This window comes from Panulirus ornatus, chromosome 33 (genome assembly GCF_036320965.1).
Source record: "Panulirus ornatus isolate Po-2019 chromosome 33, ASM3632096v1, whole genome shotgun sequence".
Classification (NCBI taxonomy): domain Eukaryota; kingdom Metazoa; phylum Arthropoda; class Malacostraca; order Decapoda; family Palinuridae; genus Panulirus; species Panulirus ornatus.
Window position 1 is genome coordinate 18157195 of NC_092256.1, and position 12420 is coordinate 18169614.

Below are 12420 nucleotides of genomic sequence, written 5' to 3' on the forward strand. Positions count from 1 at the left end.
TCACCCCAACTCTCATTTGCCCTCTTTTTTACCTCTTGCACCTTTCTCTTGACCTCCTGTCTCTTTCTTTTATACATCTCCCACTCAATTGCATTTTTTCCCTGCAAAAATCGTCCAAATGCCTCTCTCTTCTCTTTCACTAATAATCTTACTTCTTCGTCCCACCACTCACTACCCTTTCTAATCAACCCACCTCCCACGCTTCTCATGCCACAAGCATCTTTTGCGCACTCCATCACTGATTCCCTAAATACATCCCATTCCTCCCCACTCCCCTTACTTCCATTGTTCTCACCTTTTTCCATTCTGTACTCAGTCTCTCCTGGTACTTCCTCACACAAGTCTCCTTCCCAAGTTCACTTACTCTCACCACCCTCCTCACCCCAACATTCACTCTTCTTTTCTGAAAACCCATACAAATCTTCACCTTATCCTCCACAAGATAATGATCAGACATCCCTCCAGTTGCACCTTTCAGCACATTAACATCCAAAAGTCTCTCTTTCGCGCGCCTGTCACCCCAATAATGCTCTCTGGCCATCTCTCCTACTTACATACGTATACTTATGTATATCTCGCTTTTTAAACCAGGTATTCCCAATCACCAGTCCTTTTTCAGCACATAAATCTACAAGCTCTTCACCATTTCCATTTACAACACTGAACACCCCATGTATACCAATTATTCCCTCAACTGCCACATTACTCACCTTTGCATTCAAATCACCCATTACTATAACCCGGTCTTGTGCATCAAAACCACTAACACACTCATTCAGCTGCTCCCAAAACACTTGCCTCTCATGATCTTTCTTTTTTTTCCAAAGGAAGGAACAGAGAAGGGGGCTGGATGAGGATGTTTCCTCAGAGGCCCAGTCCTCTGTTCTTAACGCTACCTCGCTGACGCGGGAAATGGCGAATAGTATGAAAGAAAAAATATATATATATATATTATATTATACTTTGTTGCTGTCTCCTGCATTAGCGAGGTAGAGCAGAGCTGATGCATTTCATTTTTTTTTTAATTCATTCCCATGTTGGCACACCTTTGAGTTTCTGGCTGGAACAGTGTTGATTGATTCCATATGCATCCTGCAGTGGCCATAGCATTAGTTGCCAAATGCTTCTGCACAATTAGAAACATGAAAATTAACCCCTCAGTCATTCAAATTGGAAAATTCTATTGTTAACATCTATGCAAAAAAAGAAGTGTAATTGAAGGTCACTATTTGCATCCATCATGAAAGATGGTGGCTGTTTTGGATGTTGAGGTGGCTAACATTATTTCAGAAACAATGCCCCAAGAAAACCATGGAATATTTGATGTATGTATAACCATCTTAACTAAAACACATACTAGGCATCTGTAGTTTAGTCACTCACAGATGTAGATAGATTTTTTCTTGTAGGATACATGAGTTCAGCCTATTTGTTATCTCAAAGGTATTAGTACCAATTGATCATCAGTTGGGTGATAAATTTCATAGTTTGAAGTATTGTTTTGCAGTATTGATATTAAGCAGTTAACATTATTTTATGCTGATATGAGCCGACATTAATTTCCACAGGGACAGTACATGGCAGTGACACTGGAAGAAGGTTATGTAATATTCCAGTACAACCTGGGGTCTGGTGTGGTCACTATGAAATCGAGTAATAAGTACCATGATGGAGAATGGCACCGCGTTGATGTTGCCAGGCAGCAGCGTAATGGTATACTAAAGGTAAGAGATCAAGCTCTCAAAGACATGTCCATTTGATTTTATTATCAGTGATGTTGAACGGAAGCATTGCGTAGCTAGAATTGCTTAATAGAGACTTTATGAAATTGCATTACTCCTTAATGCTTGATTGATGATCTGGCTAACCGTTAAATATTTTTCTCTATCATGGTACTGCAGATTGCTTCAGAGACAATTCAGGCAGAATCTCCAGGGCCTGCTGAAGAATTCTCAAATGTTCCAGACTCAATGTTCTTTGGTGGCTACCCTGGAGAACATGATTTTATTGACACTACAAATGATGACTTTAATGGCTGCATTGATAAAATTCTCATATCTTCTGTGTCTGTAGACCTTTCCAAGAGCACAGAGTCCCTCAGCACAGCTCCTGGTTGTCCAGTTCAGGTTTGGTTATTAGATTAATGCTTATCATATATTACTATCGTATCTTGCATGTAAGAAACTTGATACATTTTAGGAATTTTGATTTTTTTGCAAATGTTCTTGATAATTTTTCTCCTTAATTGATTTGTAGAATCTTCAAAACTGCTTTTTGTAAGGGTAGTATTATGATGGTTATCTTCATATGTGTATCTTTTCAGTTTTGTAGCTTAACTCTACATATGATGATCAGTATGTTTGAGAGCCTCATAAGTTTTACTTATTGTGCAAAAATTTTAATATGTTTCTTTGAATCTCAGAAACAGCTACATACTATATACAAATACATATCATATACCATTATTTTACTTAAGGTTTTCAAATTCAAAACTCTTATTAAAAAGTCATTAAAACGTAATAAGATAGTGTCTGAACACAGTAACACCTCTGTTATCTGAAATGCTTAGGGAAATCTGCCTTATTGGACAACAAAATTCTTGTTATTCAAGTTCTTTTAAATATATTAAATCATTCAAATATTGCTCATTCCTTGATTTATGTGGGTTTATGTTCTGTGAAAACCTTGCTTAAAGAAAAATTGTATGTCGCACTGGTGGGATCTCTTGTTACCATCATGTCATGCAGCTTCTAATGTTTAATAAACTTATCTAGCAATCCTTTACTTGCTTGAAATGGCTCTGGCTTAGCTGTATTGTCTTCTTTACATAGATACTCATCAATCTTCAAAGCTTTGGCCCTGAAATGAAGGTTACTAAGGCTGCTTTTCTTTGTTCTCTCATACTCTATGTATAAAGAGTGCATTTTCTCTTAAGTGGATTTCTAATCCTTGTGGTTACCTTGGCAGACAGTGGAGTAGAGTGGACCACAGCACTTCGAATTTTATTTGCATTATTCTTTATGTTGCAGATTGTAGATTCTCTTAGGTTGTAAACTTACCCGAGTGCTGTTGATCCCTCACCAGCATCACCGTATTGTAAGATTTCTACCTTCGGTTCTAGGATTCGAGAGGTTCTCCTCTGTTTAACTGCTGGTTCTGGGTTAGAAGTTGTTGGATATTTGGATGCCATATCAGTAAACACAAACACAGCAGGTTGCTGGAAAATCAATTAAAAGATAAACTCATATTGCCCAAGTTGCACGAATTCTCACACAACAATGATAACAAGACTGACCTGCTTGCGTGAATGTGGTGCACTCCGCCCACAACCCAGGCTTGCTTCACCTGCCAACCGTCAATGATGTTTTAGTGCAATTTTTACAATTCACATGTTTATTTATCAGCGTCAGTGTGTTGTATAAATTCTGGCTTCGTTTGTAAGGTCAGAAAGGTTCTCTTCCATTTAACTACTGATTCTGGGATAGATGTCACTGGGTATTTGGATGCCATATTTACAAACACAAACACAGCTTATTGTAAGAAAATTATATTATCAGGTATACCCAAATTGCACAAATAGGACAGATCTGCACACATCTGTGGTAACTGTGAGACTGACCTGCTGGCAGAATGTGGCATGTTCCTCTCAGGATGCATGCTTACCCTGCCCACCAACCCTCACAAAAGTTTTGGTGCACTTTCTACTGCACACTCATTTTAGAATATTTTTCCTATATGTGAATATTTTATGTAGAGAAAGCACTGATATATGTAAGCAAATAAGCACAACTTAACGTTGATCTTCCTCTACTCCTTGGTGATGTTGTAAGCTGTCATAATGCCAGCGATGAAATTTTTCACTAGTGCCGCCCTGGTTTTGGCCTCAGTTTGTTTCTTATACAAAGCCACATCTTTTCAGTGCTTAAGACATTCCTTTTGCACTTTGTGTGAAATCTAGACGGTTTTGAGGAGGTGTCAGACAATTGATGATGCTGCTTGAAAGGGGCCATTGTCCACAGTAGTAATCAAGATAGTGCAAATTACACAAATTGGCAAGACCAGCATACCATACTGCTAGAAGGCACATGGGAGACAGTAAACAATCAACTGTGTCAAAACAGTGGATAATGAGTACACTAATCGCTGCAACACAGTGTGTGCATGATTTGAAATATTTTTACATGTTTTTTAATTCTTAAATTTTTTTTTAAGATATTGGAAGGTTGCCAACTGAAACTAAAGAACACTCATTGGTCTAAACATTTTGTTATCTTGAATTATAGATAACAGAGGTTTTATTGTACTTAGTTTACACTTTCAGCTGTATTTAGATCCAAAATGTTAAGTAATCTAAATTGTAGAGCATGTACAGAACCTCTTAAAGATTATTAACCATGCTTCACACCTGAACTAATATGGAGGTCATTCTGAGCTTATATACTAGTATCTCTTGTATAACTTTCATGAAATTTATTTTACAGTTGTCTGTTGATTACAGTTTGGAAATATACACAGACATACAGTCACAGAATATCAGTCTCCTTACATTCAATACTTTCAATAGGTGGCCAGTCTTGTTTCCTTCGATAAATTGGCTCCAGGCTATGTGAAATATGAGAGTCCAGAAGGTAGCGGCTTGCAACTTGTTTTCAAATTCAAGACTGATGAACCAAATGGTCTCATTTTTTACACGTCAACTAGTAATCAAGGAAGCTACCTCTCACTGTCTCTAGCTGAAGGTGCTCTTATACTGCGTGCTGCCCCTGGAGGAGAGCTTACTACAGGTATGGTATTTTTTTTTTACTTACTCTAGGTCCTACCCCTGGATACCCTTATTTGGGGCTGCTACAGGAAGTGAACCATATTTGTTACCCAGGACCATAAGAGTGGTGCTGATGTGCACTTGTATAGTAGGGTAAATGTAAGGCAGGACCATAAGTATGGTGATGGTGTGTGCTTGTCTTAGTGTGGTAAGTGTAGGTCAGCTGAGAAGTAGGTGCTCATTGTCAACAGTGTGGAGGTAGCAGTTTGGATATGAAGGGTTCAGAGATATATTGAACTGACATTTGTAATGTTGAAGAGATGGGTGCTGAATAGAGCATAGAGGAGAAAGTATGATATACACATGTAGGAAGTGTATTCTCATATCGGTGTATATTTGGTGGAATGGAGCTCAGAATTGGGCCTCGGGGATGATTGTTTGGTATTTGTAAAGTTATTATGGTGTGAATAAGTTTTGACAGTGTGCTGTTTCCTGTGGATAGAGGGAGTTTTGAGTAAAGATTGCTAAAGTGTGAGGAATGGATGGGTTTTTCATTTCTGGGTGGAAGTTAGTGGTTGAAGTGGCTTAGGTAGGAGGGAGTCAGTGCAGTTGCATAAAACTAAATGCAGAGCATATTGAGCTGGCATTGTATTGGAAGTACTTTTTCTTGTGCAGGTGTTGAATGTGTTTGGTTGTCAAGCAGCTGGTAATTGTTCTGAATACAAGGGTTTGTGTGGTTTTTAGTTTTATGTTTACTTTTGAAAGTAGTTTTGGGTGGAATGGATGAATTGTGTGTTGAGGGTACCAAAGGATTCTTGGTCATGTCTGAAACTGGTGTCCATAGGGGTTCAAAAGGTGTTTAGTATGTTAATGATGTCTGTAGTAATAGTTTTCATGTGGGGAGTGAACATCATGTGTGTATCATAAGTGATTCCTAGATTGGTTGGCTTTTGTTGTGTGAGAGTGATTGATCACTCAGGGTAATGGGACGGTGCAAGTTGCACTTGTACTTGCCAAGGTTTAAGAGGGTGATGTGTTGATTTTTGTTGGGATGCAGGCATTCTGTTTTGAGCAAACTAGTGTTCTAATTGCTTGATGTGATGTTGCATGTATGTTTTTGCATGTGTAATGTTGAGATGCTGTGATTCAACTGTGATGTTGTGTACATATGACAAGTGTTTCACTCTGTAGTTTATGAGAGTGGAGAGAAGTCATACAGGAAAAAAATTGAAGAGTTGAAGAAATGTAGTTTATGGGAGTGGAGAGAAGTCATACAGGAAAAGATTAAAGAGAGTTGGAGAGAGAACTTCTTTAAGGAGTACTCCATTGTAGAGTTTGAAAATTTTGAGGTGAATCCATTTTGGACATACCAGAAGACCCTGAAGAGTGATTTTTTAATATAATGTCAGAAAAAAGAAATCTTTAAGCACAGTGGAGGAAAATGAAATATAAGGATGATGCTGCGAGTCACTGAATGCGCAGTAGATTTAAATGGCCATGATGTGCCAGGATTTTAACCCCTTCATGATGTAATGTTTGTTTCCTTTTTTCTTTTGACTAAAATTTACAGTCTGCTCTTGTTTCATAAACAGGCACAGGTGATGAATATCATGAATATGATTAGAAATATTTTGCTATTCATGCTAAAATGAGGGAGAAGCATGATTAGGTTGACCAGTTTATGAAGTACATATGCGTGTTCTACATCTTCATTGGTGGAGTCTCCCAAGTGTTTTTGTTAAGCAAATTTTCTCTCATTGGACAGCATGTTTGGTTTGGCAAAGTTCATAGTAGAATGCTTGATATGACTGAGAGGTAAAATTAAGAAAAAAGGGTTGAATGTGATTTTGATGAATTGATGTATGCTGATGAGATTGTTGTAGAATTGATTAGATTGGCTTGCAGGGTTCAAGTGATTCTGTTAAAAGTTTTTGGGAAAGAGATGTTATGAGACTGATGTAGAAAGTACTGGTGTACATACTAAAGTATGTGTATGGATTGTTCATATAGTGTATTAGAATGTGTTGCTGGTTGTATAGAGATCTGTTATATATATTTTTTCATGCAGTTTTTTGCTTTGTTACAATATTTATATCTTGTTTTTCAGGTTCCTATGACAAGTACAATGACAGTGAATGGCATGTTGTCATTGCTACTCGTGAACATAATGAACTGTGTCTTGACATTGATGATTTTAAGTCTTACAAGTTAGTACAATTACCTTTCAGTTTTATCTTGAATTCCAATTCTTTTACATGCTCCCACTTACTAATTTGATCTAATTTTCTGTTTCTCTAACTACTGATGAAGTTTCTATATCTTTATGGATGGGTTATGGAATTATATATTCCTTTCCTTAGATGTTTTTACTGGAAAAACAAAAGACAGATGTGGTTTTATCACACTGACTATCTTATTCATTTATGCATTAAATTCCTTAGAATTTTCAGGAAAACCTATGCTTTCAGTTGTAGTCTTTCTTCAGGTGGAAAAAGGTCATACCAAAGAATGCCATCGTAAACCATTGGCAGCATAATTTGGCTCACAGTTCCCTTTTGAAATGAGAAAGAGAGACATAGGATCTTGCAACATTGAAAGTCATGCTCAAACCAGCCCTTTCTCCCATGCTCTTAGTTTCTCCAATCAGGGTTCTCATGAGAAAGTGGAAAATGAAATCCCACCAGGGAAAAGGCAGGGAATTTTATAAAAAATGAGTGTCTTAATGTGTGTAGATGTAACCAAGATGAGAACAGAGGAGAGGTAGGTAGTATGTTTGAGGAAAGAAACCTGACTGGCTCTGAGTGAAACAAAGCTCAAGAGTAGAGGGGAAGGATGGTTTGGAAATGTCTTAGGAGTAAAGTCAGGAGTTGATGAGAGAACAAGAGCTAAGGAAGGAGTAGCAGTTGTGGGAGTGTATGATGGAGTGTAAGGAAGTAAATTCTAGATTGATGTGGGTAAAACTGAAGTGGATGGCAAGAGATGGGTGATTATTAGTGTTGTATGCACTTGACCATGAGAAGAAAGATCATTTGAGGCAAGTGTTTTGGGAGCAGCTGAATGAGTGTGTCAGCAGTTTTGATGTACAAAACTTTGCATGAGTGATAGGGGATTTAAAGGTGAAGGTAAGTAATGTTGCAGTTGAGAGCATGATTGTGTTGTGTGCTGAAAAAGGGCTGGTGATTAAGAATACCTTGTTTAAAAAGAGATATATACACAAGTGTATGTGTGTGAGCAGGAGAGATGATTAGTGGTCATATTGGACTATATATTAATCGACAAGCATATAAAAGAGAGAGATTTTTGGATGTAATCATGCCTAGAGGGGCAGCTGGTGGGATGTCTGATCATCATATTGTGGAGGCGAGGATGAAGATTTGTTGAGATTTTCAAAAAAGAGGAAGCAGTGTTGGGAAGAAGAGAGTGGTGAGAGTAAGTGAGTTTAGAAAAGAGACTTATGTGAAGAAATACCAGGATAGATTAAGTGAAGAATGGTAAAAGATGAGAATAAAGAAAAAGAGGGCATTGGTAGAGAAGTGGGAGGTATTTAGGGGTGTGTTAGCATGTGCAAGAGATGGGAGGTGGGCAAATTAAAAGGTGTAGTGAGTTGTGGTATGAAGAAGTAAAGTTGCCAGTGAGAGAGAAAAGAGAGGTGTTTGGGTGGTACTTACAGGGAAAGAGTGCAAATGATCGGGAGATGTATAAGAGAATGTAGCTGGAGGTTAAGAGGAAGGTGCAGGGGACAAAAAAAGAGTTCAAATAAGAGTTGGGGTGAGCGAGTATCAGTAAACTTTAGGGAGGATAAGATGATCAGGAAAGAGGTAAGTAATGTGCAAAAGACAAGAGAACACATGGGAACATCATTGAAGGGGGCAAAAGGGGAAGTGTTAACAGTTAGTGAAGTGAGGAGGAAATTGAGTGAGTATTTTGAAAGACTGTCAAATGTGTTTGGTGATAAGAGTAACAGATGTTGGGTGTTTTGGTTAGGGTGGTATGCAAAGTGAGAGTCGTGGAGAGTGTTATGATGAAGAGAGAAAGGGCGGTGAAGGCCTTGTGTAAGATGGAATGCTGTAAGGCTGTCAGTGAAAGGCATTGCATTTGAATCTATTAAGAAAGGGGGTGACTGTTGTTGACTGGTAGGTAAGGATTTTCATTGTATGTATGGATCATGGTAAGGCATCTGAGGATTGGCAGAATGTTTGTATAGTGCCATTGTATAAAGGCACTGTGGACATAGGTGAATATTCAAACTGCAGAGGTATAAGTTTGTTGAGCATACCTGGTAAGTTGTATGAGAGGGTATTGATTTAGGGGGTGAAAGCATGTACCGAGCATCAGATTGAGGGAGGAGCAGTGTGGATTCAGAAGTGGTAGAGATTACATGGATCAGGTGTTTGCTTTAAAGATTGTATATGAGAAGTACTTTGAAATACAGAATGATCTGTATGTGGCAGTTGTGGATATGGAGAAGGCATATGATGCAGCTGATAGAGATGTTTTGTGGAAGGTCTTAAGAATATTCATTGTGGGAGGAAAGCTGCTTGAAGCAGTGAGAAGTTTTTATTAAGGTTGTAAGGCTTGTGCACAATCTGGAAGAGAGGAGAGTGAATGGTTCTGGGTGAAGGTTGATCTGCAGCAGGGATGTGTGATGTCACCATATTTGTTCAGTTTTTTTATGGATGCGGTGATGACGGAGGTAATTACAAAAGTCTTGGAGAGAGGGCCAAGTATGCAGTCTGTGTGGGATGGGAGGGCCTGGGAAGTGAGTCAGTTGTTGTTTGCTGATGATATGCCTCTGGCGGCAGACTCGAGTGAGAAACAGCAGATGTTGGTGACTGAGTTTGGAAGGGTGTCTGAAAGGATAAAGTTGAGAAAATAAGGTTATTATGTTCAGCTAGGTCAAGGGACAAGTTGGTACATAAGTTTGAATGGAGAAAAATTGGAGGAAGTGAAGTGTTTAAGATATCTGGGAGTGCATATGGAAATGAGTGAAACTATGGAAGAGTAAGTGTGTCAGTCATAGAGTGGGGAAGGGGACGAAGGTTCTGGGAGTCCTGAAGAATGTATCACATCGAGCTGACAGGATCACAGGTCATAAAGAGCAATAATGTTGAGCATGTGTCTTTGTGTGGAGTATGTGGGTTAACTGAGCACTAAGTGTTCAGTGTCTTAACTGTGGTACTTGAGATGTGTTGAAACAGTGTTTGTAATGTTGTCAAGATGGGTGGTGTCTAGAGCATAGAGGAGAAAGTGTAACTTGTGTATTTCTTGGGATTGTAGTGTCACGTGGGTGTATGTCTGGTGAGATGGTGTTTAAGATAGAGTTAGGAGAATGGTTGTTTAATGCTTCTCAGGTCACTTTGGTGTCTGTATGTTTTGTCAGTGTTGTTGTTGTTGAGAGTAAAGATGAAGTTAACATCTTACTAAATTGAACATGGATCAGTTGTGTTGAGCTGTTCGTTCAGAATAAGGCATAGATCATATGAGTGACATCTTGGTCTCACATATCTGTATTTTCAATCCTTTGAGTACCAGCATGATTATTTAATCTATTATGAAGGACAGAATTGGGAGCACATCAAATGAAATTTGCTATATTTTCAAATGTAAAACTGTTAAGTCATTAATTTTTGAGCTTCTCAAGAGCAAAACAAGTGTTAGTCCATTGACTGGTGCTGCTTGTAGATATCAAGCATACTGTCAGTGCAGCACATTTCAATAGATCAAAACATTATATTAATGTCTTTGCTTTGCCATTCAAAAGTAATTTTTCTGAAGAAAATGAAATGTAAAACAGTTTGGTAAAACTTTCATTACATGTGTGGTGAGTTTCCCACATAAATGGATGTTCAGGCCGTGACTGCTGACCATACAGTGTATCCCTTTTTACTTCATAATGTATACACTGTTCACTTTGCAGTTATCTTCTAATTTTTTTAGACATTTGGTTAATTATTCATAAACATATAATACACTAGCTCAAGAATTTCCTGAGCTGTCCAGACAGCTCACACCTGATGTACCATTTATCGTGGCATTTTGTTGGAAACTGACCAAACAAGTGGTAAAATATTGGCAAAAGATATGAAAAAATTGTTTGAGTCACTAGAGATTAGTTATTGACTCATTCCTTCCTACATACTGCATTCAGGATTCCAGAATGCCCCAGACTATAAATGGCACATTCACTTTGAATTGCTAAGGGCATGATATGTATGCAGCACATCAGCACTGATTGGCTTAATTGTTCTTGACCAGCCTCTCATCTCATCTTTTAATATTTCCATATGTAATAATAACATGATGTCCATCTGAAATACCAGCAACATGTATGTTTATCCATCAGAGTGAAAGTAGCAGAACAAGCTGTACCATTCGATGGACCAGTATTTTTCGGTGGGGTTCCTGAAGTCTACAACATTGCTGCTGCAGCCTCAGCTACTGACACAAACTTCTTTGGTTGTATTGGAGATGCAACACTTAACAGTAAAATTGTTAACTTTGCTCAGAGTCAAGATCAACCAAATGCTCTTCTACAGAAGTGTCTGTTACAGAAGAGTTCGTCCATTTTTGAGAAACCTTCAGTTGGTATGGAAATAAGAGATTTGCATGCTTTTTAAGTTGTTTTTATTCATTCTGTTGATTAAATGCTTATGATGATATGAAACCAGTCTAAACACATACTCCATATCATGAAGGGGGATGGCTTTCCAACTATGTGACTAATATTTCACATAGAATTCGATGAATAGGAAGTTAGGAGTGATAGAGATTACAAAATTAAAGGTATTTATCATTATAATGAACAGTTACTCTTCTGACTTTGCATATATTAATGCTTCCTTTGAATAATTTTGTACAAGCCTTGCCATATATCATGCTTTACATATTGTGTATTTGATTTTTTTTTATTAAATAACTTGTTGCCTTTTTCCTCCTAAGTGAGGTTATGCCAGAAACAAAAAACTGACACCTTAAGGGAAGACTGTCTTGTGGGTCCTTTTTCCTTTCCTACTTTTAGTAAGTGATGATACAGGAGAGGAGGATTACTAATGCCCCTGCTCATTCCCTTCTTAGTCACCTTCTGTGACATGCAGGAGATAAATGAGAGGTATTCTTTCTACTATATCCCCAGGGATGATATCAGATAAGTAGAAAAACATTTTACTAGTAATTTTATAAATTGCTAAAATGCTAAGGAGAGTAGATTCTTTTGAATAGTAACTCAGGTGGTCACTGAGAAATTGAAAGATAAGAATATTCATTTCATTGATGATTTCCAGTATTGTAACACTCTCAGCAAATAGGATGTGGATTTATTCTTTTGACAGGCATTGTCAGGAGGGCTCTATTTGCAATGTCTATAGAGGGCTTGTCACTCTGATGCATCAAAGGACCTGTAATAAACTAATACATCTTGTTACGGGGTTGGCTTCCAAAAAATGTAAGAGGTTTTGTAAAGGATATATACTTTCTTGTAGGGCAAAACTGTCCTTACTTGCATAGACAGATTCATCACATGAACTTTTTCACTTAGGTGTCCTAAGCTTAGGTTCTCTCAGGGGGTAACCTAATGTTTTGTATGAGATGAGTGCCAAACATAATGGCTCCAGCTCATGATTCCATTACTTTTTAGGGAGACAGAAATGAACTGTGTAGTC

The 12420-nt window shown here is 38.0% G+C and overlaps 1 protein-coding gene across 5 annotated transcripts in view; it reads left to right on the forward strand.

Annotated features, from left to right (window-relative positions):
• Positions 1 to 12420, forward strand: part of LanA (laminin subunit alpha) — a 119522-nt gene that overhangs the window by 88345 nt on the left and 18757 nt on the right. For all 5 annotated transcript variants that reach the window (XM_071681747.1, XM_071681748.1, XM_071681750.1 and 2 more), the window contains 5 exons: positions 1569 to 1724; positions 1902 to 2126; positions 4565 to 4784; positions 6870 to 6969; positions 11106 to 11347. In XM_071681747.1, the coding sequence (XP_071537848.1) occupies positions 1569 to 1724; positions 1902 to 2126; positions 4565 to 4784; positions 6870 to 6969; positions 11106 to 11347 (943 nt within the window). The remainder of the gene's footprint in view (positions 1 to 1568; positions 1725 to 1901; positions 2127 to 4564; positions 4785 to 6869; positions 6970 to 11105; positions 11348 to 12420) is intronic.